At 37.6% G+C, this 24497-nt stretch overlaps 1 protein-coding gene across 3 annotated transcripts; it reads left to right on the forward strand.

The window, feature by feature from the left end:
- The first annotated feature begins 4185 nt into the window (after positions 1 to 4185).
- On the forward strand, positions 4186 to 24408 carry bdp1 (BDP1 general transcription factor IIIB subunit). Of its 3 annotated transcripts, none has more exons than XM_084413366.1 (48): positions 4186 to 4388; positions 4892 to 5131; positions 6188 to 6746; positions 6967 to 7073; positions 7237 to 7293; positions 7412 to 7534; positions 8053 to 8183; positions 8365 to 8459; positions 8575 to 8629; positions 8758 to 8883; positions 8980 to 9228; positions 9393 to 9572; positions 9988 to 10155; positions 10578 to 10742; positions 10827 to 10902; positions 10998 to 11184; positions 12230 to 12303; positions 12406 to 12579; positions 12677 to 12887; positions 13390 to 13438; positions 14003 to 14118; positions 14203 to 14428; positions 14553 to 14704; positions 14780 to 14828; positions 15303 to 15395; positions 15475 to 15634; positions 15733 to 15875; positions 15961 to 16194; positions 16427 to 16535; positions 16618 to 16717; positions 16808 to 16883; positions 17816 to 18002; positions 18106 to 18310; positions 18404 to 18476; positions 18585 to 18925; positions 19014 to 19163; positions 19448 to 19553; positions 19750 to 20038; positions 20119 to 20431; positions 20612 to 20699; positions 20781 to 20973; positions 21057 to 21219; positions 21324 to 21429; positions 21689 to 22047; positions 22525 to 22618; positions 22736 to 23015; positions 23167 to 23371; positions 23459 to 24408. In XM_084413366.1, exons 2-48 carry the CDS (start codon positions 4905 to 4907, stop codon positions 23567 to 23569), a joined length of 7734 nt encoding a protein of 2577 aa, XP_084269492.1. In that variant the 5' UTR covers positions 4186 to 4388; positions 4892 to 4904; the 3' UTR covers positions 23570 to 24408. The 3 variants fall into 3 exon arrangements, with proteins under 3 accessions (XP_084269492.1, XP_084269494.1, XP_084269493.1); XM_084413368.1 differs by having other exon boundaries at positions 14553 to 14683; XM_084413367.1 differs by lacking the exon at positions 4186 to 4388 and having other exon boundaries at positions 4559 to 5131.
- Positions 24409 to 24497: the final 89 nt, after the last annotated feature.

The following is a 24497-nucleotide window of genomic DNA, read 5'->3' on the forward strand; positions in this document are numbered from 1 at the left end:
TTTCTTTAAGTGAACATAACATCATACAGTACTTATAGTTTACTGTTTATATTATTTTTTTTACTTGAAATAACTGTACTTTAACTCCTTTAAAAAAAAAAACATTTTTATTCTAGCTTCATGCATTCTTTTTTTATCAACACTTGAATACAGATTCAGAATGATGATCAAAGCATACATGGAGTAGAATGAGTCCATCAACACCCTCAAAGCTTCACAGTCATTTCCCCTTTCATGGGTTCGACATTTCATTCGGTAAAACTAAGCAGTTTTGAACTTATATGCTGTTTAATGTTTGATGATCACGTTGTTTACATTTGCATATATAACTTGTTTCTGCTTCTAATTCATATTTTGATCCAGAGATTCTGTACTAGAAGATGCATAGTAGCGCCCCCCTATACCGTATAACAGTGAAAATGGGTAGGCGGAAAAATCAAGTGGTACTTACTGCAGTCAAATGATGTCCAGCTCCTCCTCTATGGACGTCTAATGAGGTGGAGAAAAATAGAATAAGCCTTTTTTTAAGTCACTACATCAACATCTCTCATAATGGGAGTGGGGGAACGGATTCCGACAGCTGGTTTGTTTGCCGTCAGATTCTGTTTCCCCCATGTTTCATACACAAAGAGGTTCTAATATATCAAACTGATGCTGGTAAAGCTCCATCCATACACAGAATTGAATAAACATCCATTAAGCCACTACATCAACACCTCTCATAATGGGAGTAGGGATTTTGACAGCCGGATTGGTTGCCGTCGGATTCTGTTCCCCCCATGTGTCTTACACAGTGAGGTACTAATATTTATCAGACTGATGTTAATTCAGTGGCCCTGATAGCCAAGTTGAGCTTCTTTTTTTTATTTCTTTTTTATCCCATTCTGTCCTATCATAATAAAAGGAAAAAACTCCAAAGAATCATTATTTAAACTGATGCCAGTTAAGCTCAATCCACACACAAAATAGAATCAGCCTTTTTTTATATATAGGCTATAGTATATAATATAACAGAAATGGCTGTCCCCTCAAATAACGTCCTGTTTGAGGGTATAGGGGGCAATTTTGGATCCAGCCTTAGACTTTTCTGTCAGTATAAGTTGAGTATAATACTTAAGTGCAATTGTAAGTATATTTCTGAGAAGTACAATATATTTTTGAGAAGTAGCCTACATAAAAAGTAGACTGAAAGTATACTTTCTTAATCTTAGTTTAACGGTCCCATGTCATGAAAATTTCACTTTATGAGTTTTTTTTGTTCCCTAGCCTGCCTATGGTCCCCCAGTGGCTAGAAATGGCGATCAGTGTAAACCAAGCCCTGAGTATCCTGCTCCGCCTTTGAGAAAATGAAAGCTCAGATGGGCCAATCTGGAATCTTCTCTATATGTCGTCATACGGGGAAATGTTAACTCCCCTTTCTCTGCTTTGCCCGCCCAGAGAACTTGGCCCGCCCATAAGAAAATGAGCTACGACCGTGCGAGCGCGATTTTGTTTTTTCCTCGAGAGACATCATGGCTTGCAAACAAGCGAAGCATGGCAGTTGCTCAGTGTTTGGCACGATATCAGACATTTAAATTCAAACATTTTAAAAGAGAACAATACATCACGGTTGTTTAAACCAATGAGCATACAGCTGTGTTGTCAGCAAGTCGTTTCCCATTGTGCTTTTGATCAGCGCAGTCATTGGAGCAACTGCGCTCGACTGCAGAATCCGACGTGAGAGTTTTTTGACATACGTCAGCATGACATCAGAGCAAGTCGAACCACACTCGGGCTGCGTTCCAGTCATAGACAGTATATAAACTGGACACAGCGACCCCATAGGTTTCAACGGAGAAAAGTGAAGTAAATTAGAAGCTCTCACTTCCTGATGGCTGACCGTACTGCGCAGACTCAAACTGAGCTTGGCGACGTAGATGTGACGTGAGCAACCCGTCTGTCTTCTAGTAGCTGTGCCAAGAGAAATCTGAATCATTCCCTTCCGAAACTTGCAGAGTGTGAGTAGGAGGTGTCCATGAGCTAGGAGCAGGAGCAACTTTTGCTAAGTATTCTGATTAATTACTTTGTCATTTTGCCTCCACGTCCCCCCGATCGCGTGCGAGCTTCTCCTCCTGTCCGTACAGTAATTTCTCGTGGTTATGATGAAATCGTTAGCCTATTTTTACAAAAACTGCATCTACGGGGCCATAACGTAAGATACAAGGTAATGGAGCCTTTTATACATTTTCGTGTTTCTTTAGAAATAAATAATGGACAAATGGAGTCTTTAAACGCCTCAGATGTAAAGTTATTCGCTGTCAAAGTGACGCCAAAATGAATGGGAGTCAATGGAATGCTAACAGCAGGTGATGGTCGGCTAATCAATGGCGGCGCCCGGGGAAGCTTCAATGTTTTCTGAAACCCTGCCCCCCTGGTTCCAGTCCACTTTTAGACACGCACTTGCGAACTTCCCTAAGCACTTCCCCTTGGAGGAATCCCTTCCGCCATTTTGAAGTGCGTTCCACTTCGTGAAGTGGACGAGGGAAATTTATATGGACAGACCCTAGCTCCCTCGATTTTGACAGAGGGAGCGAGTCTACTTCATATGTACACTTCAGGCAGCTCCATATACCACAATGTAACATGATTGTGACGTCAACGCATATTGCGTTTAATTTACCCCACCACAAACAACTCTATGATATATAAAAAAAAAAAAAAATTTAAACAACTCAAACACACCTATATACAATTTCGTAAGGGAAAAATAATAAAATAAATCAACCCCAGAGTGGATTCTAAGTAATCAAGGGCTTAACACGTTCCAATTCAGCCTATTGCAAAGGTTCTGCCAGTAGTGGGCACTCATCTATGTGCTTAGATCACACAGATCTTTACGAGTTGAATGCACATGAACGCCACCACAATGTCGTAAATACGAGTGGGGAGCTCGGGATTTTCTTTAAGTCCCGATCTTTATGAGTTGGGGGCGTGTCAGTGAGAAACATGGCGGAATACCACAATACGTCAAGGTATCTGTGATATTGTCAGGCTTTTCTATTTACAGCGAAGTAAGCTAATTGCCTGTGCACAGAATATGATAGCATTATAAAATAACAATGTAATATGTAACAATAAAGTTTGCAGTGGCTTCCTAAATTAACTAAAAACATAAAAAAGCAATTGCACATCTTATGCAAATCCTTGTTCTTCATTTCCTAGAACTAGAGTTTAAGAACCTTGCTGTATTTTTGTGTAATTAATTAAGAGAAAGTACACCGCCATCTTACTCCGACGAAAGTGACTTGAACGCACCTGCCGTCGTAAAAACGACTTTCCACATCGTAAGTACGAACTTCCCAGGAGGACTTGTACGCACCATAACTCCACGTCAGATACATAAATTCATCAACTAACCATTCAGAAATGTCCTGTTGCATTCTACATGTTGTCACTTCTTCTTGAGTCTCTCCATCTTTATCTGACTCTGCTTTGAACATAAAAGGCTAAAAGTTATTGAAATGTTCAGTGCGCGTCTGTGTAAGGTAATCGGAGCTGCTCTTGAAGCTCCACCCTCTGTGCCAGGAGCAGCAGCTCATTTGCATTTAAAGGGACACACACAAAAATGGCACCAGTTTTTGCTCACCCTCAAAAAGTGACAATTTTAATTTACTATAAAAAATATCTGTGAGGTATTTTGAACTAAAACTTCACATACACACTGGGGACATCAAAGACTTATTTTACATATTGTGAAAAGGGCATTATAGGATCCCTTTAACATTCAATAGTACATACTAGCACTACCATCATTAAAAAGCACACTTTAGGTATATAGCAGCTCATTTGAATTTCATTAATATATTTTTTTGTTTTCATAATGTGCACATACTACAAACTGAGGAAGTAGTAAGAGTAATATGCTATGCTATTCTAAAACTCGCTAGTAAGGCTATCTCATGAGAAAATAATGTTAAGTAGCCTACATCAAGAGTAAGGAAGAAACACTGTAACATGCTTTAGATGTTACAGCATTTTTAAAAATGGGCTTACATTATTTGTAGTTTATTATTTTAATTTTATAGCATTGCATGTGCTCAATGACATGCCTTCAGTCAGAGTTTTGCTCTCCACGTGTGTACTATCAGTCACAGCTGACTTTCTGAAGCTGCTGGGTAATGTAGTTTATAGCGAGAGAAACGAGGCGAAGAGAGTAATGGTAAAACTACAAAGACCCACAATGCCTTTCGCTGAATGAGAGGTGTCGAGTGGCGTGGTGGTGCCTGTCCAGACCGGCCGGTGCGCAAGGAAAGTTACTGCAGGGGAACCATGCGACCGGCAGAAACGGCATTTTACCATTTTAACCGCGGCAATCACATTGACAGGGTTACACTGTGATTTGAACTGAAGTAAGGCGTGTTGCTTTTCTGTTGTCATTACACATTTACCGTGTTATCGCTGGTAATTTAGCTTCTAAATGTCTGTCAGCAGGCAATGGGAAATGAGTGTGGACACCACACTGAGGCATGCGGGAATCTGAGGCGTCCACCGAGTATAATGTGGCCAATCTAAGATTTAGAGTTGTCCCTTTTATATTTTTAATCTCAACCACTATTGGTATTTATAATTTACTCAGTGAGCAAAATATAAAGACCACGGTTTAGAAATACATTTATTAGGCAGTATTGAACAATATACAATTCACAACTTGGCTAGCAGCCACGCAAGAGATGGCCAACACCATATCGATGATATCAGTCAGTCTTGACCACATGACACGGTTTTAATCTTTATCATGTAGGGTTTGTCCTGATGCAACTGAGGGCAGCTTGAACTCAGTCACGTGACACAACATCTTTATATGGACGTGTTTATGACATGCAACCGTATACATGACTTGATCTTACCACAGTGATCTGACGAGGATGCGAAGAGCAAGAATTAGTATTAAGCCTAATGTCAGGCCAGGGGGTCGAGGTGTGGCGCCAGGTGCAGAGGACAAGAGTTCCCAAAAGTCCACAGCTGTTGACGACACCCAGCAAACACCGTCACCTCCACCTCCACAGTCTCAGCTGGACGTGAGAGAGTCTGCTGTGGCGACAGGAGATGGAAACGTTCCCGGCTCTCCCTCAGAGAAAGCATCACTTAACACGTAAGCAGGCGCAGCACACCCAAAGCATCCAGAGATTTTTCAAAAATATATATTTTTTTTTCTCCTTCGAACCATTTTTTGGAAGTCTGGTTAATAAAAAAATAAAATAAAATAAATAAATAATAATAAAAAATAACCTTGCTTTAAAGAATATATACTTTGGGGTGAATTTGCACAATCTTATACCTGCAAACGGTGTAGGCATTAAATTGAACATATGATTATAACTACCATTCAAAAGTAACAATGTTGCAAGTGTTTTGAGGGTTAAGCTGCTCTTAAGGCACTTTAGCTAAATAATTCCTGCACAGAATCCAGAATGATTTCAATATACAGCAGGACTTTTATAGCATGGATATTGTGCTATCTGATGTCAGTGTTGTTATTGTTGAATAAGTCCATTAAAAATAGCTTCTGTTGATTTAAAATAAAAATATTAAATGAAAATGTTGCTTTGACTAGTAAGTTGTTGTAACTACTAATGTTGCTTTGTTGCTTCTTACTTAAGTTTAAGTTGAATTAAAAGTACTAAAACTAAACTGAAATAAAAATAAATGTTAATTAAAAATATTAATGAATACCATAAGAATATATAGTTATGAAATAGCACTGTTTGATGTTTGTCTTATTCTGTTAATGCTTATTCTGTTAATTCAGTTAATCCTTATTCTTCTGTGTTTTGGTTCTTTCGGTTTCATCATAATCCTTGACTCATCTTTCTATTTTTCTTAGCATAATCTAGATTTATCTTGCTGTGTTTCTAACTATTGCGTTGGTGCTGCATACGAATGTGAACTTTGAGATTTCAGATATTTATTAGCTAGCTACTTTGAAGGGAAAACAGACAACTGTCAGCCAAGCACAAGAATGTAAATATGTGGAAGAGTATTTTTTTTTTTTTTTTTGCCTTTTCTGTAGTGTCTTATTTATGAATTAACATGACTGCCTAACCTACTCTAAAATGTAGTTAAATTGCAGCTCTGCTTGAGTCTGATTTGATCAAAATTTGAGATTCAAAAGCTTCTCAAAGTTCTTTTTTTTTTTTTTCATTGACAGTAATGGAGCGCCATCTAGCGCCAACACACCTGCAACTACAGCACTTCAGAGGAGGAGTAGATTATCTGCCACACCAAACCTGGCCAGACCCAAAGTCCGCTCTGCTCCTCCTCCATCTACTGGAAAGACTGCTTCCCTTCTATCAGGGCCATCCAATACATCATCCCCTGTCCAGGCAGCCTTTCCTCAGTCCCCCGTCCCGGTTGCTATCAGCAGAGACGATTCTCAAAACTCCTCATTCTCCGATGCCACTACAGAAGCCAACTGCCCTCCATCTTCACCATGTCTTCCATCCACCTCTGGCTGTCCAGAATCTCCATCATCTCCACCGTCTCAACAAGAGCCCCACCAAACCCCTAAAAAAATCCCAAAGGAAGATTTTGGGCCCCAAGGAGGAGCCACTCCAGATTCATGCACACTCTCACCGTATGTGAAGCTGTCACGTGTTGATGGACCAGACTCTCCCCTCAGGAACAAAATGTTCTCAGACAAGCAGCGGGTCTTGAGAGCCCTCAAATTGAAAGAATTGATGAAGCTGGAGAAGAGGAAAGAAAGAACGGTAAAGTCAATATTAAAGCAATGAAACACATTTGGACCGGAGAAATGCCACATTTAAGCTTTTCACAACCGTTAGAAAATAAGAAATCCATCAAAACCAATCAAAAACTCTTAGTTTTCCATGAGTTTTCCAAACTCAAATTTCCATGAAGCAAGTACAAATGAAAATGACAATATTCAATTCTTATATGCAAACTTTTTTTTTTTTTGGCAACTCAAAGGAGAAGAAGAGTAGACGGCACAAGCAAGAGCATTGTATTGAGCTGGATCGTGACAAAATGTCCTTAGCTGACTTCATTTATTACCTGCCAGAGTCAAATCCTATGACGTAAGTTTACCCTAAGATAATACATCATTTTGCTTTCTTTCTGCTTATGTCCTATGTATGATCAGAATAACTTGGATATTATAATGCTGAAAGCTGTGGGTATGGTGGATATTGATGTTATTGTATGTGTTTACATTGGTTTATCTCTTCATTACATGAACAGCTCCTCCCTTTCCACAGAGGAGACTCAAGCACAGACCATTGCTCCATCGTTTCCCATGTAAGTGAAATGAAACCTGTTTTGTTTTATTCAGCAATATTTACTCTGTATTTAGTTTTAATTTGCATGTTGTCTTGATTAATGTCTTTCAAGATAATGTCAGTGTTTTGTGTCTCAGTGTGCAGAAAAATATTGCTGAAGCAGATGGGGACAATGATGATGATGATGATGCTGATGACGATATGCTGGTTCCCAAAGTCAGGGTGGCAGAGGATGGCTCACTGATTTTAGATGAAGAAAGGTATGGTGGTCTGAAAGAATCAGTAAAATCCAGTCCCTAATAAGGGAAACTGGTAACACTTTATTTTAGTGTCTTTGATACACATTACATGTACTTACTATAGTAATAACAGTAAATGATACATAACTACATGCAACTAACCCTAAACCAAGTCCTGACCCTAACCCGTAAGTACAAGTTGTTAATTGATATTACTTGGTAATAAAATGTACACTGTAATTAAGACACCTTAAATTAAAGTGTAACCAGGAACCCTTTCACAACAGCATTCATTTTTAATTGATTGATGTTAGTTTGTTTGTTGAAAGTGGAATTGCTTACTTTCATTTCCCCAACTGCTTCTCAGATGTACAGTCTAGCCAATCCTTAATAATAGAGACAATTTTACTTTACATGTTCAGTGCAGGGTTACAGATGTAAAGATGCCATTTGGCATGTCCAGTAACACATGAAGAGCCCCATATGTTTCATCATATATAATGCATAATTGTTAGTAATTACGGATTGATTGTGTTCAGTTTGACAGTGCGTGTTCAGAGGACGTCTGATACAATTGTTGAGAATGCAAATCCGCTGTTTGAGCGAGGCTCTTCTACAACATACTCAAGTTTCAGGAAAAATACCTATGTGAAGAGCTGGTCTGTCAGAGGTATGAATACTAAATGTTGCATCTGTTGGCTTATGATTGTGTAGGAGCATGAGAGTTGCTGTTTGCTCATGTCAAGCATGAATGTAGGTTTAATGCTAAATTATCAATACTTTATTGGTGCATTCACTTATGTGAAGAAACCCCTTAAGAGCATCTTAAAATTGTAATGTGTGTGTTTCAGAGACAGATATGTTCTATTTGGCCATCAGTATGGTGGGAACGGATTTCTCCATGATTGCTCAGCTGTTGACTCACCGTAGCAGAGCAGAAATTAAGGTACCAGCCCTAATCACAACAAATATCTTCATCTCACAGACATTACCCTGTGTATAAATGTAATACCTTTGAGAATTTATCCGTTTGTGTGTTTTCGTCTTTCTGTTTTTGATAGAGAAAATTTAAGAAGGAGGAGAGAGCGAATGCATGGCGAGTGGATAATGCATTCAGTGAGTCTTTTGTACTTTTTACTCAAATGCATCCAGAAATCACATGCTATCTATCTATCTGTCTGTCTGTCTATAGTGTTGTTAAAAATCTACTGTACAATCCTTGGTCTGACATTTCAATTATTTAGGAAACAAGCGGCCATTTGATAGCGAGTTTTTCAGTTTCCTGCTGAAGAGGATCTTGGCTAAAGACAAACAAAAAGGCAAATCCATAAAACTGGTTGTGAAATCCAGTAAAGAAAAGAAAGGCAAAGGTATTGTTCTCAGGAGTGGTGGCTTCAGATCTTCTGATCCCACTGTCACACTATTTTATTTATTTTATTTACTCTAAACACTTTCTCTTCAACCAGGTGGTAAAAAAGCCAAACCGCTTGAGGTTGAAGACTCCATTAATGATGATGATGATGATGAATTGCGCAGTGTGGACAGTGTCTGTTTTGATTTAGAAAAGGAAAACCAGGACGGCTGTAATGTGAATGAAGCTGATGTGCCGTCAAGCACAAGCAAGAAGCGTAAACGCACCAAAGACACTAAGCCAAAAGTTTTGTCATGTGAGAAAACATGCAAGCCAAGGAAGAAAAACAAGACACCGAAAAAAGGTTTCGCACTGTTTATTACAAAAACGTTATATGTGATTGCACATAATTGCAATTCAGATTTGTCCATGCTGTCTGTCATTTGTAGTGCAGGATGGTCCAAATCCCATACGGTGTCTGAACATAATAATTACCTGAATGACAGTTCAATCTATTTATCATTTCAGGCAAATGCTCAGTTGAAGTGGAGGGAAGCTCTGTGAATGCAGACAATGAAGATCAGTCATGTGTGCCTGTATCAAAAAAGAAACGCAAACAATCAAAAAAGGGTGATCAGGAGCAGCAGGAAGATAAAAAAGATGGCAAAGAAAAATGTCAGAAAAAGAACAACAAAAAGAAACTTAAAGGTTTTTGTTTGTTACTTTGACTTTACTGAGCTTACGTTAAAGACCCCCTGAAATCAAAAGGCTTTTAGTCAGTGTGTTAACTGTGAAGCCTTCCATGTTGTTTTGAAATATGCTAAAAATATTCTTCAGTGTCACATGATCCTTCAGAAATCATTCTAATTTGCTGAGAAGAAACATTTTTAATTATTATCAATGTATAAATACAGTTCGACTGCTTCATATTTTTGTGGAAACCTTGATACTTTTTTTTTTTTCTCTGAAATAACAGCATTTATTCTAAATGGAAATGTTGTACCATTTATAAATGTCTTTTGTGATCAATTGAATGCGTCCTTGCTGACAAAAATGTAGAATCTTGCTCCAAACTTTTGAACTGTAGTGTACATATTTAAAATACTCTTTGTAAACTTCACAGTACGGAATGAAGAACCTACTGATGGAGAAAGTTACGCAGTGAATGAGGAGCACAATGAGGCGTCTCCCGTCCCAACTAAAAAACGCAAACGCTCCAAAGGATGTGCAAAGGAAGAGGAAGCCACAAAAGGAAAACGGAAGACTAAAAAGAGCAAACCGTCAAAGGAAGGTTAAGGATTTTTTTCTTTCCATACTTTGACTTTACTGAGCTTATGTTAAAGACCCCCTGAAATCAAAACGGCTTTTAGTCAGTGTGTTAACTGTGAAGCCTTCTATATTATTGTGGAAATAATAATATACTAAAAATATTCTTCAGTGTCACATGATCCCTCAGAAATCATTCTAATTTGCTGAGAAGAAACATTTAATTAATATCAATGTATAAATACAGTTCTACTGCTTCATATTTTTGTGGAAACCTTGATACTTTTTTTTTTTAATAACAGGATTTATTCTAAATAGAAATAATGTACCATTATAAATGTCTTTTATGATCAATTTAATGCGTCCTTGTTGATTTAAAAAAAAATCGTACCCCAAATTTTTGACCTGTAGTGTACATATTTAAAATGCTCTTTGTAATCTTGACAGTACGGAATGAAGAACCTACTGATGGAGAAAGTTACGCAGTGAATGAGGAGCACAATGAGGTGTCTCCCGTCCCAACTAAAAAATGCAAACGCTCCAAGTGTGCAAAGGAAGAGGAAGCCACAAAAGGAAAACGAAAGACTAAAAAGAGCAAAACGTCAAAGGAAGGTTAAGGATTTTTTCATGTTAATGTACACTCTAAAAATTGCCATTTGCTTGGAGAAATTAATCAGATTTTTATGTTCTACACAGAGTGTACTGGATCTGAGCTGGGAGCTGATGGTAGTGAAGTCTCGACAGCAGCCCCCGATGCTGAAGTGGATCAAGGGTATGCAAAATTATCTTCCCAAAATCAGAGTATGGGATTTTCTTTTAACAGTTTTCTAATTACAAATCTTCATCAATTGTCTCATAATGTGTCAGGGAGAAGCTCAGTCTAGAGAGCACAACTCAGGAGGAGATTTCACAAAGCTCTTCCAAGCGTTCGAAGAGGCCTTTGCCCAATTTGGCAAAAAGAAAGGCCAAAAAATGTTCTCAGCCAAAAGCAACCGTAGAGATTAAAGACGTAGAAGAACCTCAAGATGAAAGCTGCAAAGAAGCTGAGAATGAGGTATGTTTTCACATTTTCGAGTTTGATTCCACACCTGCTAGTCCCTTTTCGCAAGAGGTACATATTGGCTTTTTTACCACCTTAATGTTCACGTTTAGCGGCCTGGCCATTTGTAAATTTAATGTGTCTGGCTTCCGGTGTCATCTGCTTCTAGTTTTTTTTAGCTATACAAAACGGCTTGTTATGCTGCTTGATATTGCAAACTGGTATTGCTTACCTTATTATTTTACTGTATTGTCTAAATTAACACACTGGTCTGTGGCACAAACAGTTTTACTGCACTTCTTCTCATTATTTACCTGTAGCAGCTTGGACATTCACAGAAAATAGCTTACTTCCGCGTTGAAAAATAAGGTGGATCGGACCATACAGGATAAAACGATAATTCACCCAAAAATAAAAATTAATGTCATTCCAAAACCTGTATGACAATCTTTCTTCTGTAAAACCCAAAAGAAGATATTTTGAATAATGTTGGAAACCAATTAGTTTTGGTGACCATTAACTTCCATTGTATGGACAAAAAAACACAGATGTTTCTCAAAATATCCTCTTATATCGCTTTATTTTTATTTTCTTTAATTACATTTTAATTTAAAAAAAATTTTGCGCTGGATTTATTTACCAAACAGAGTTTGCATGTTCTACTCATGTCAGCGTGGGTTTCAAAGTCCAAAGACATGCAGGTTAGGTGGATTGGATATACTAAATCGTGTGTGTGTGTGTGTGAGAGAGAGTGTGTCCTAGCACTGGGGTTGCATGAGTAAGTGCACTCTTAGTGCTGAGTTGAGTCAAGAAGGCTCATAATTCCGCTGTTGCGAACCTTAACAGGAACAGCCCAAAGCAGATGGATTTATTTACTACACAGAAATTTTATGCACACAAAACAGTATGTAACTGCAGTTACATCTACCAAACAAACCATTTTGACATTAAACACAAAAAAACACAAAAAACACAAGGGCACAAATTCTTTTCTTCAGTGATCACTGGAATAGATCATTAATGTGGATAATCCTGAAACATTATTATTTGATTCTTATAGTTCAACATCATCTGTCTTGCTGAGGAACAGCTCCAGACACAGCCAGTAGTTGTTCTGGAGAGAACTCCTCCAAGGTAAATGGTTCATTCTCTCAGCACATCACTTGCGTTACACAGTGATCTCTTGAATTACTATTTATAAAAAAAAAATATATATATATATATATCACTTCACAGGCTTAAAGATGTACATGGCTCATCTGAAAGCCAAGACCAGCCACAGTCCTCTCAGAGCCCACTACATTCTCCTGGACAGAAGGCAAGAGCGGAAAAGGTGAAGCGAAATCTGACTGTTTCAGGTGATGGTATTGAAGTCTCGACAGCAGGCCTCTGTGCTGAAGGGAATCAAGGGTATGCAAAATTATTATATTTTGACAAGATCAGAGTATGGGATTTTCTTTCAACAGTTCTCTAATTACAAATCTTCATCAATTACCTCATGTGTCAGGGAGAAGCTCAGTCTAGAGATTTCACTAAGCTCTTCCAAACGTTCTCCTGGACGGAAGACGAGAGCGGAAAAGGTCAAGCACAATCGGACCGCTTCAGAAGGAGAAAGGATGGACCAGTGTCAGACTGGGTCAGATACATCACCAGAGGACATGAGCAGCACTGCCATGCCTTATCAAGTGGTCACCCAAGACTCTAAAGACATGGAGGAGGTAAAACAAATAACTCTTATTGCGTTTCCACTATTTGCATTATCAGTAATGCATTCCTACAGTAATTAAAAGAAAAATGAGTGGCTATACATTTGTGTAGCATGATGGGAATCTGCTTGGCCTGCATTTACATGACGCTAATAATCACGTTCAATGCATTTGTGCTCGCAACAAGTTGACCTTTTTGTGCTCTGTAATGCTTTAAAACCTCAGAGGATAATGTTTATAGCAATGATCTTTATATGTATAGCTCTTTGATTATCTGGTGCATTGTGCATAAATAAAAAAATCATAGATATTCTTGTTATACAGTATTTTGATGTGGAATGTTATTCTACATTATTTTTATTTATTTATTTTTAAATATCAAAATATCACGTTATGTTCAGGGTTTGAACATAACGTGACCAACAGAAAGACTTAACTACTCATTTAATTTATATAATACACCTCTGTACCGAAGAGACAAAGTACCTTTTTTTTTTGTTTTTGTTTTTTTTAGTGTCGCAATTTGCATCATTTAGAGCTTTTGACTTCATCTGAAGAAAATGGTAAGTTGACTTTCATATTAATGTTTTTGTAATAAGACCAATTAAAGAAACTGAGCACTTACTGAGTGTCTTGTAGAAATGTGTACTTATTTGTCTTGCTTATTACCATTAATGTATTGTCTATTTTCATACATTTTAAAGTGTAATTTATTCATGTGATGGCAAAGCTGAATTTTCAGCATCATTACTCCAGTCTTCAGTGTCACATGATCCTTCAGAAATCACTCTGATATGCTGATTATTATCGGTGTTAAAAACATTTGTTCTGATTGTGAAAAAATTAAAATAAAAATCAGGATTCTTTGATTTAATAGAAAGTTCAAATGTTTATTTGAAATATACATCTTTGTAACATAATTCTTGCTGAATAAGTGTTTTTTTTATTTTATTTTTTATAAATCTTACTGAACCCAAACTTTTGACCTGTAGTGTATTTGAATGCAAATAGATGATATTACCAAGTATGTTTCTGATCTCTTTATCTAATACCAAACATTACCTTTTTTGACGGAGTGCAACAAATAGTTGAAATGGGTGTAATGCTTCTTTTAATATCTCCTCAAGGTCAGACATTACTGAAAAGTCCAGTTGTGTTGGTGTCTCATGAAGAAGTGGAGCGCTACCTAGGGATCCGAGCACAAACTGCTGCAGAGGAATCAACGCCCTCCAGAGGCGATCATGTCAGTACTGGATGAGTTTGTTCTGTGCGTTGTAGAGTAAACCAGTAGTAATCAGCTAAGAGTGACAGTTGATGTGGTTTACAGGTGGGAGAGCATACGGATGGTCTTGAGGAACAGGGCTCTTCTATCGTTACTCTAGAAAAGAGCATCTCTCAAGACCCAGAAATAAAAGAAGCTGACACTGCCTCCATTTCTTCCCAACAAAACCTATCCGAAAAAAGGAGATTTAATAAGCCAACACCCTGTCTAAGCCGGGCAGCACAGACTTTCCGCAGACCTCTCGATGTACAAACAACAGAATTTAGAGAAAGTGAGCTTCAGATGTATATAAACATTGAGCTAAGAAACCCGTCCGGTTGCCTGTCCCAGCAGCACTGTATTTGGTTTTCTGTACTGAATGTGTGTATTGTGTTCTTTTCCAAATCCGGATACAGCATCTTTGAACCGTGACTGCACACAGCTGCAGTGTAGCAGTCCTGTGGAAGTCCAAGTGAAGATCGCCCTGAATGAATGCCTTTCTGAGTGTAGCGTTACTCCAGAAGAAAACGGCCCTTGGGATGTTCCGGTGAGGGAATCTGTCTCAGGAGTGAGTGACTTCAGTGTGTGAAGCCAAACACACAATATCTGACTTGCAGTGAATTTTCTCTTCTTGAATGTCCAGGATGATGCCAGAACTACAGCAGAAGATCTGCCTTCCTTGACGTCAGCTGGTGAGATTAAAAACTTTATTACCCTTTGTTATATTCAGTTGTTTCATTGCTGTATAAAATCTTCCTTCCTTTCTTTCCTTCCTTCATTTTCTTTCTATCTTTATTTTTTCTGTCATTCTTCTGTCTTATTTTTATTTATTTATTTATTTCTTCTTTCCTTCCTTCCTTCATTCTTTTCTTTTTCTTTTTTTTCTGTCTCTTTCTGTCATTCATTTTCTTTCTTCTGTCTTTCTTATTTTCTTTCATTATTTCTTTCTTGCCTTCCTTCATTCATTTTCTTTCTTTCTGTCTTTTTTCTGTCTCTTTCTGTCATTCTTTTTCTTTTTTTTCTTCTGTCTTATTTTCTTTCATTATTTCTTTCTTTCTTTCTGTCATTCATTTTCTTTTTTTTCTTCTGTCTTATTTTCTTTCATTATTTCTTTCTTTCAACTCATTTTAATTTCCGTATTTGTCTCTACTGCTTCTTTAAATAAGCAACTTCTCCAAGACCGAGTAAGACTGAGGACCAGGATGTTTCATCTTTCCTTGAGAAGCCTCAGGTTCCTGACACCACACCATCAGACAAAGGTGCAACATTTAACATCAAAACCCTAAATTAAGAGCTTAACTTTCAAACAAAAAAAGTACAAACGAATGACTTTTACAGATGTGAATGAAAGAAGAACTAAGCTTGAAAAGTCTGGATCTCAGATTTCTGAGAATAAAGTTCAAATAACTGATCAAGATTCAGAGCCTAGTGAGTCTGCTGTTACAGACACCATGATTGAGGAACCGCAGACAGAGGTGAAGAGGATTGTTCCAGTCAGGTGCGCACTGGCAATTAAATAAATGGATGATTCCAAATGACTGGGTTTGTCTAGAGTGTCTTTAAAAACGTCTTGGCTTTGTGGTGTCATCTGTACAGCTGTTCCTCTGATGGTTCCTCAGTTTGTACTCAAGATGGTATTGCTCCAGAGAAACACATTCAGTTTGCTAAGCACACGTCCAACCTAGAATTGGCATCTCAGGTCATGATCAACCCTCAACAGACCTCCGAGCCTAATGAAGGTGAGACTAATGTTGTTCAGATTGAGAATGTTGCTTTAAACGTCATTTGTGTTATTGCCAATGATTGAGACATGGCATCATTTAGATCCTGCTGAGAAGCCAGAACATCAGAGCCCAGTTAAAGTCCAGCACTGTGATTTGGATCATGACATAAAGAGAGTCTCCAGAGAGGATAAGCTTGTGGTATCTGAAGTGGATTTGCAGGAACGTAAACAGGATGAGGATCTAATGTCTCCTGTCCTGTTACTTGGCTCAACACAAACTTCAGCCCCAGATGTTTCTGTGGACAGCACTGGTAAAGGAAACGAAGAACAAAATGGTAAGTTTTAAAATATTACCAGTTGTTTTGTTTTTTCTATAAATAATTCATATATTTATTAGATTTGATTTGATTTAATAAAGGGATAGTGTAGATGATCATTATTTACAACAATATTAAGTCCACAAATTTAAACTCCATGTTAAAACCTAAAACTGACTAGGAAGGAACCCGCCTTCATGGTTACACACAAACAATTGAGTCTGTTAATTTCATCATTCGTTTCTCATAGACCCAGTTCTCAGTGATACTTCATCAGCACCATTTGAAGCACACAGTCCGGTTTCATCTTTTTATGATCCTCCCTCTGAACATACAAGCAACATGTGTGAAATGGACACGTATGTACAGTGTTTGTAGTTTTTATGTAGAATAGAGTAGTTTATGCAATATTATTAAATGATTGATAATATGCTTTTTAAGGATGCTGTTTAGTGAGTCTGCAGCTGAAAACATTCATATACCAGATGAGCAGGATTCAGAAAAGCAAGATGGCACAGAAGAGCAATTAGAAGCTCATGAGGTAATGCGCCCTGACAAACATTACACCTTGTGTATTCTGCGTTCACTGAATGAAATGAACACCTTTTAACTAATTAATGTTTTCTGGCAGGATTGCATTGCCACTCTCGATGGAAATGGAAAATCTGAAATCTCAGGTTCAGCTGGAGTGGAAATTAGTGCAACTGGTAATTGTGACATGAATACATGAGCCAGAAAAATTAACACACTGTAAATATACTGTATAATATAAATATTACTAGAATATGTTGTGTGAAGTGATTACAATTTAAAGGTTGGGGTCAATCATTTTAAAGTTCGCATATGCTCACCAAAGCTGCATTTATTTGGCAAGGCAAGTTTACTTCATACACAGTGGTAATTCAAAGAAATTTATTTTAAAAAATAGCAATTATTAAAACATTACCCTCAAAGAAGACCCTCAAAGAAAAGTAAAAATAAAAAAGGATTACATTTGTTCAAATGAAATAAGATTCTACATTAAAATTAATATGAGGGACATAAAAGCAAAAGAGGATTTAAAAAAAGAACCGTGCAGTGCGATCGGTACAACGCAGAAACTATGCTTAATCAGGAAATGCACAGTTCAGCAGTTGTGTTTTTTTTAAATCTCGTCTTAAAGGTAGCTAATGATGGGGCACATCTGACATCCTCTGGCAGCTGGTTCCAGCTGTGGGTGGCATGATAGCTAAACCTTCCGATCAGAGAACTCGATTTGTTTTTTTATTCTACCAACATATCTGCTGTGTATTTTGGTCTGAGACCATTATGGGGTTTGTATACATACAAAGCATTCTAATATGCTGATGTGCTTCTCAAGAAACATTTATTATTATCAATGCTTAATGTTTTTGTGGAAACCTTGATGCATGTTTTTTTTTTTTTTTTTTTTTTCAGGATACTTTAAATAAATGCTGTCCTTTTAAACTTTCTATTCCAAGTAAAAAATACTCTGGAAACATTATGTCTTTATACTGCCACTTTTGATCAGTTTAATAAATCCTTGCTGAATAATAATATTAACTTACCAAACTTTTGAACGGTATTATATGCTATTGTCTTATCTTATTGTGTTATTGTCTTTCTTTCCTTGTCACAGATAATCAGTCAGAGGAGCCCACCTTTATTTTGACTCTGTATGAGATTCCAACCTCTCAGCTGTTCCATGAGGCTGACTGTGGCCAGCAGGATATGCCCCCTTATGAACTGCAGCCAGCACAAGTCCAGACATCCTCACTGATTACATGCAGTTCACAGTCTCTTTCCTGTACATTAGAGGCTTCCAGGTACATTTCCCTTCCAGTCCAGATTTAATTAAACTTTTTTTCTCAGTAAAGCAATAGTCTTCAATCATCCATTCCTTTCATCCTTGATGACCTTGTTTTGTAGTGCTTCTCTGCACATGGAGTCAGAAGAGACCAATAAACCATGTCAAAGTGTTTCTCACAAGGTCCTAGACGATTCCCTGGTTCCTCTTTCAAAGGATGCAGCAGAAGATGCAAGTACACAATTGATATCCTCACTGGAAAACAGTCGTGATGATGTGAACTTTTTAATTAGTCCACCTGAGATGCTCTCCTGTAATTCTGCCATGGTATGATGCAGTACTCCCTTTTGTTACCATAATTAGAGTGATTATATTTTGTAGCAGTTTTGGAAATTAAAGTGTTCTCCCTTTTGGTAAAAGCCAACAGATGTGCCAAAGTTGGATGAGATCCCGACAGAATATCCAGAAACTAAAGCTGCCACTCAGAGGAGAAGTAGGAAATTAACTTGCATTCAACTTTAATTTATGTCAGTTACTATTATTAAAAATGGTATATTCAAGTAGACAAGACGGTAATGTCCTCTCTGATCTCTCCCTCAAGGCAAGATAAAGGTCAAGCCGAAACTAAAGCCATGTGTGGTTGGGCCTTCAAACAATGGCCAGTTTGACTGTGCACCCAGTCAGACTCTGATAACATCTCATACTATTGTGCAAGCTGAGATTGAGTCCAACCAGAAAACATCTGCACAGGAAACAGTTAGTCCTAAAATCCACTTAAGCCATGAAGACCGTGAGTGGGGAGCCAATCCTGGGAATGACGGTGTGATATCAACTGCCATTGTGCCAGGCTCTGAAGATATGAGAGATGAGAGTCAGGTGAAGTGGGAAAGTCCTCTCAGAACAGGTCTCCAGATGGATGAGGACTCTGTTGTTGACCCTCCAGTGAGTCACTGGCTGCTCTCTGTTGAAGCAAGACCATTCATGCTGTGTTTTGCTGTATTCAGTCGTTCACATAAGTGTTTCCTTACAGGTGCACAGGGTGTTGGCTGATGCCTTTGTAGTCGCCTCAGGAGAAATGGAAAATGTTTTTAATAAGAAGGAAATCCCTCATGACAGTGAGCTCCAAAAACCTGAGGACTTGTCTGTATGCCTTCCAGAGAGTTTGAGAGCACTGTCTCAAGTAAGTGTGTTTCTATTTTTATTTAAACAAGACACATTTCAATCCTTTTTCTCCAGGAGCCTATCACTATTAGCAAACATTAATGATCCAATAAATTCCTGATAGACATCATCAAGTCCAGCCCTAAAAAAATATCTTTGCTATATCTTAAGTATATCTTTGCTCAGATATACATCAAAATGGGGGGTGGGAAGATGACTGCAATTTCTGTCTCATGCCAATTTTAAAAGTTTAAAGTTAATTAGGAGCACATCACATGAGTTGATTAGTACTTTTGTCCACAGAAGGAAAAAATGGCAGATATTTCTAAAAAGCCAGATACTTGCAGAGAGGCATCAAGTGTGACACCATCAGTTTCTCAAGAGAAGACTGTGCCTTTACAAAGAAGAGGTAAGGATATTTCCCTTCATAGTTCCTTTTTAAGCTTTAATAAGATTACCAAAAATTATTGATATAAAAAACATTTTTGACAAAAAAATACCAAACTGTTACTGAATATTATGCTTTTTTTGTTTGTTTTATAATTACATTTATGTATTTCATTTCATTTACATTTTATTTGTATCTTGAATGTTATCTTTTTAAGGCAGGATGCAAGTGAAGCCTAAAATCCCCAAAACAACAACAACATCTACTAAAGATGATTTCTCAAGACAGGAGCAAACTGATATTGGATCTAATGAACCAGCCACAACTCAAATCATTTTACCAGCATCTTTGATTAAAGAAGAATGTGTTAAAGTGGAACTGAGCGAGAGATCTGAGCGAGAAGATTTCTCTGATATTCCAAAGGAGTCGTCAGACACAGAAAACATTGAAGAAGTCACAAAGACAAAGCAGCAGACCCCATTCGCAATTGTGGAAACATCAGCATGGTAAGACATGTCTATCTTTATAAATGTCCTTGAATCTGTTAAGTCCTTAACTCATTTTTTTTGTTTTAACACTGTCATAGCACTGAATCATCACCTGTGGAATTGAAAAGAGAGGGTGGGCACAAGGACGTGTCGCATGTGGTGTTGTCTGATATATTGGTGCCGGTTTCCATGGAGAGTGGAAGTCCTGTCCAAAGCAGTCTCCAGATGGGTGAAGAGAGCCAGCAGGTCCTCGCTGCTGAGGAAGACCAGGAGACACATTCACATGAGGGTGTTTCACACATGCTGCTGACTGATATATTCATACCCGTCTATGAGGACATGCAAGATGATCTGAGCAAGGAATGGATGACAACTGGAAAGACAAGCCCTCATGAAGCAGTAAGATCTGAGGTTAGTTATGTAATTTAAATTGATTTATTGGTATTGGTTGATACTGTTTTTACTTGTACATTCTTGTTTCCACCTACTTTACACTTACAAAGATTAACTTAATCTTTAAAAACACTCCTTTAGTTCTTATAACCCTGATTAATATTTGATGACGTCTTCTATTTGAAATCTATACTACAGATGAGAGAGGATCCAGATACTGTGTCACAATCATCAAATGTGGAACCATCAATATCACCCAAGAGTAAAAGACACACTCAGGGGAAAGGTGGTGAATAACTATTAAAACAATGTATCTCAACACACTGCTTAGTTTCTGTAACAATGTGAGGAATTTTCTGCTTTTAAGGCAAGTTATTGGTAAAGATGACATTTCCCAAAAGGACAGCTGGAGATTCCCCTAAGAGTGGCGAGCAATCACAAACCGTGCCTCCGTCAACCTTAATGCCAAAGCAAGAGGTCGATGCTGCTCTAAATTCCCCAGAAACTGAATGCATTTCAGAACCCAAAGTGGAGTCAACACAATGTAGTTTTGAGACATGGTATGAGTGACTGTATTTTCTCTGATATGCACAGAAATTTTAATGAAAATGAAACCACTGATGGTTTGGTCATTCTGTCATAGTTCTGACTCGCTGCCCATTGGCTCAGAGCACCATGAGGCGGCGTGCGGAGGGGTTTCTCATATGTTGCTCTCTGATATTTTGGTGCCTGCATTGGATGAGTCTGCAGAGAACAACCTTCACAAAGAGGCCTTATCAGTTGGTCTTCAAGAAGATTCAGTCAAAGTATGTTCACGTGTTTTGACAGGTCTTTGGTCGCTGATAAAAAAAATTCTGATGATTTTAAAATGATGATAATGATTTACTGAGCATCTATCTAACTGCCACAGGTTGAGAAGTCAGCAGATATTGAGAGACCAGCAAATACTGTAACGGATGAGACAACAGCAAGTCAGTCTGTGTCAGTGGAATGGAAAACACCGTCTTGTAGGAGAAGTAATAATGGACATTTTTAAGTAAAAATAATATAATGCAAAATATACTATCTTACACCCCTAAAATAGTGGTTAAAGTTAAAAATGTAATAAATTAATAATCATTTTTGCTTTTTCAATGGGAGTGATGGATCCAAAAAAAAAAAAAACTCAATCTTGATTTTTAATTGATTGTTAATGGTGTCTATCAACAGTTGATCAGATGATTTTGATGTATTTGCTTCTAATACTTTCAATCTATCTTGTATCTATTCCTCAAGGCACACTGCGCCCAAAGCCTAAATTATCACAAAAGAGAGATGATCCTTTAGAAACCGACCTCTGTCAGCCGGGCTCTACACAGACCTGTTCAGCTACTCCTCAGCTGTCCCTGGACCCTCAAGCAGAGGAATGGTCCCTCAGTAGCAATATGCTGCCCATGGACTCAGATGAGATTGAGAATTGGTGTGAAGGAGTTTCCCACATGTTGCTGTCAGATGCATTTGTGCCTGTTTCTGAAGAGATTGGAGAAAACAGCACAGATCTAAAAGTATTTGTCTCAAGCAGTTCTCATGAGGAAGAGCAACACGCTCTTAGTCTGCCAAAGAGTGAGGAGACACCCTCTGAGATTCCAGATGAAGTATGCTATTTTAAGAAGCATTTAACTGCAGTTCATTATAAATGTACAATTGTATGGGATAAATCTCATGAAAAGAGCCCAGATCACATTTTACCAAAATTTTGCATGAAAAGTATACTCTTGTGATTTTTTTTTTTTTTTTTTTTTTGCAATTATATATTTGTTGCATTATGTAACACAAAAAAATATTTAGATACAATATACAAATTATTGTAAATGACTGCCTTTATTCAAAATTAATTTTAATAATTTACAAAAAAATGTAAATTCAAAAACCTTATATTTGGAGAATAAAATGAACTTAATCATGGGCTTAAAAATACTAAGTGTCCTACGAGTAGAATTACGTCGTCTTCATGCAAAATAAGTGTTTATTCATTTTTGGAGTGAAATGTGACCTGGACAGGCTGTTTTGAGATACACCTATATACACTTTTAAACATTGCACAGATGACAATGCAAAAATCTGTTTTATAGGTACATCATTTAGACACTATTTCTGACCTGCCAAAGATTGATGAGTCAAACGAGAGTCTGCCAGCATCACAAGCAAAAAAATCACCAGCGAGAAGTCAGTCATTCTTCATCATACACAATATTAGTCTTTGTCCTCATTATACTTTGTACCACAATTTTTTCTCTCTAATTTATCAATTTCTCTCACTATTCATTAATCTCTCTCAAACAGGTACATTTCAGATGACACTAAGATCGCCTGAAAGACGCCTTAAAGGTCAACCCAATGTGCTAAAGACAGCCCAAGCTGCCCCAACAACACCTCAGCGAGCTCAGACATCAAAAGTGAAGGAGTCCATGAGAACCCCACCAAAGCAACACACAGGAGAGATCTCAGGTGTGTGTTGGGTACAGCTAGAGAAGTTATCTGTAGAGGAAATATGCACTCCCCAAAGTGTCCTGCAACCAAAGCATCACAGCACACCCGTCACTGTGAAAACCACTTTGAGAGGGTAAGAATTATTTCCATTTCATGCCAATGACTCTTAGTATCTTTTATAATCCTTTTCAAATTGTTGAAATCACAATACTTAGTGCTGTTCACAGTAAAAAACAACTACTCAGTTGCATAGTTAAATTGCAAAAATCCGTTTGTACTCTTAGGAATGAGATGGCCAAGGCATCTCTGGCTTTGCATGGAAGCAGAAGCCCTGGTTTAGAATTGCATGCTGATGAGGAGCAACCCGTGCCTCCAGGATACTCACCAAAGATTGTCCTTCATCGTGTACCAATAACTGATGCGAACATGCCTACCTCGTCCCCAGCTAGAGTGTCCACCACAGCCTCACGACCACCGGCAGATCATCAGGTACATGCTGTGATTTATTTGTGATCAAATCATTGTATTATTAAGCCTTTAGTTGTTTTCATTAATATTACATTCTCTATCGTGCAGTTCTCCCAAAACAGCCCTCCAATCTCCAATTTGGATGCTGATAAGGATCCTGGTCAAGTGTCCCAGTTCTTCCTGGATGACATCTTCACTGAAGTCGTGGATCCGGACTGATTCTTGTTTGAGACGGTTTTCACTGCTGCTATTCCTGTTCATTGCACTGGAGTGAACATGTACAACACTGTTACACTGCTAATTGCTGACCTATTAGAGAATTGTATAGTAATTTTAATAAAATTATTCAACTTTCACGAAGGAAAAACACATACATAGATTATATAAATTTGTTATGAGGCCTTTGCCTTAAGGTTTTTTTTTTTGTTTTTTGTTTTTGTGATGAGACATGCAGTGATGCAGGTTTAGTGTCAGCTCTGTTATTTATTTGTATTTATTTAATGCTGAACATCGCACCACGTTTTTTTTATCAATGTGGTTTTTACTGACTGCTTTTGAGTTTAAAGATCTTGCTTTGTTCAATGCAAATATGTTTGTTTTTATGGTAACTGTGTTACTTTTGTTTTCGTTCTGAGAGCAAAACCACTTTTGTGAATTATAATACAATTCTCCAGTGAGAATTTATTTTCAAGAATGTGTAATTAAATATTATCAATTGGCAATTATATTGGCAATTGGCGGCACAGTCTGGAATGGATATTACATCAGTTAAGTATTTATAAATAAGTTAATAAATTGATATTCATTTCTTCAAACTTAAAATGTTTTTTCTTTCTTGGGAAATACAGTGCACTTGAATAGGAAAAACGAGGGGCTGGGGAAGAGATTTAAATAGAACAGATTTTAAATTTCAAGTATACTTTTTTTTTTTTTACATACACGCTAAGGAAGAAGTTGCTGAAAGAAAGGAGTGTGCAGTTTTTTTAGCACATGATGAATATGAGTTTTGTAAAAATCATATATTTAGTTAAAATCATGGTAGTTACATACCAAGTACGTAGGCTAACTCAATTATTGAGATCACTAACTTTATATGCAAGCACATATGTTCGAATAAATTCTTAATATAGAAAATTCATGTCAAAAT

The sequence above is a fragment of the Rutilus rutilus genome, assembly GCF_951802725.1.
Source record: "Rutilus rutilus genome assembly, chromosome: 7".
Classification (NCBI taxonomy): domain Eukaryota; kingdom Metazoa; phylum Chordata; class Actinopteri; order Cypriniformes; family Leuciscidae; genus Rutilus; species Rutilus rutilus.

Bases quoted from the DNA above. Each gene is read 5' to 3' on its own strand.
- bdp1 (XM_084413366.1), top strand. From the start codon at position 4,905: ATGCGAAGAGCAAGAATTAGTATTAAGCCTAATGTCAGGCCAGGGGGT. The intron at 14,119-14,202 runs GTCAGTACTGGA...TGTGGTTTACAG, and splicing joins CGCCCTCCAGAGGCGATCAT to GTGGGAGAGCATACGGATGG. The intron at 23,372-23,458 runs GTACATGCTGTG...TCTATCGTGCAG, and splicing joins GACCACCGGCAGATCATCAG to TTCTCCCAAAACAGCCCTCC.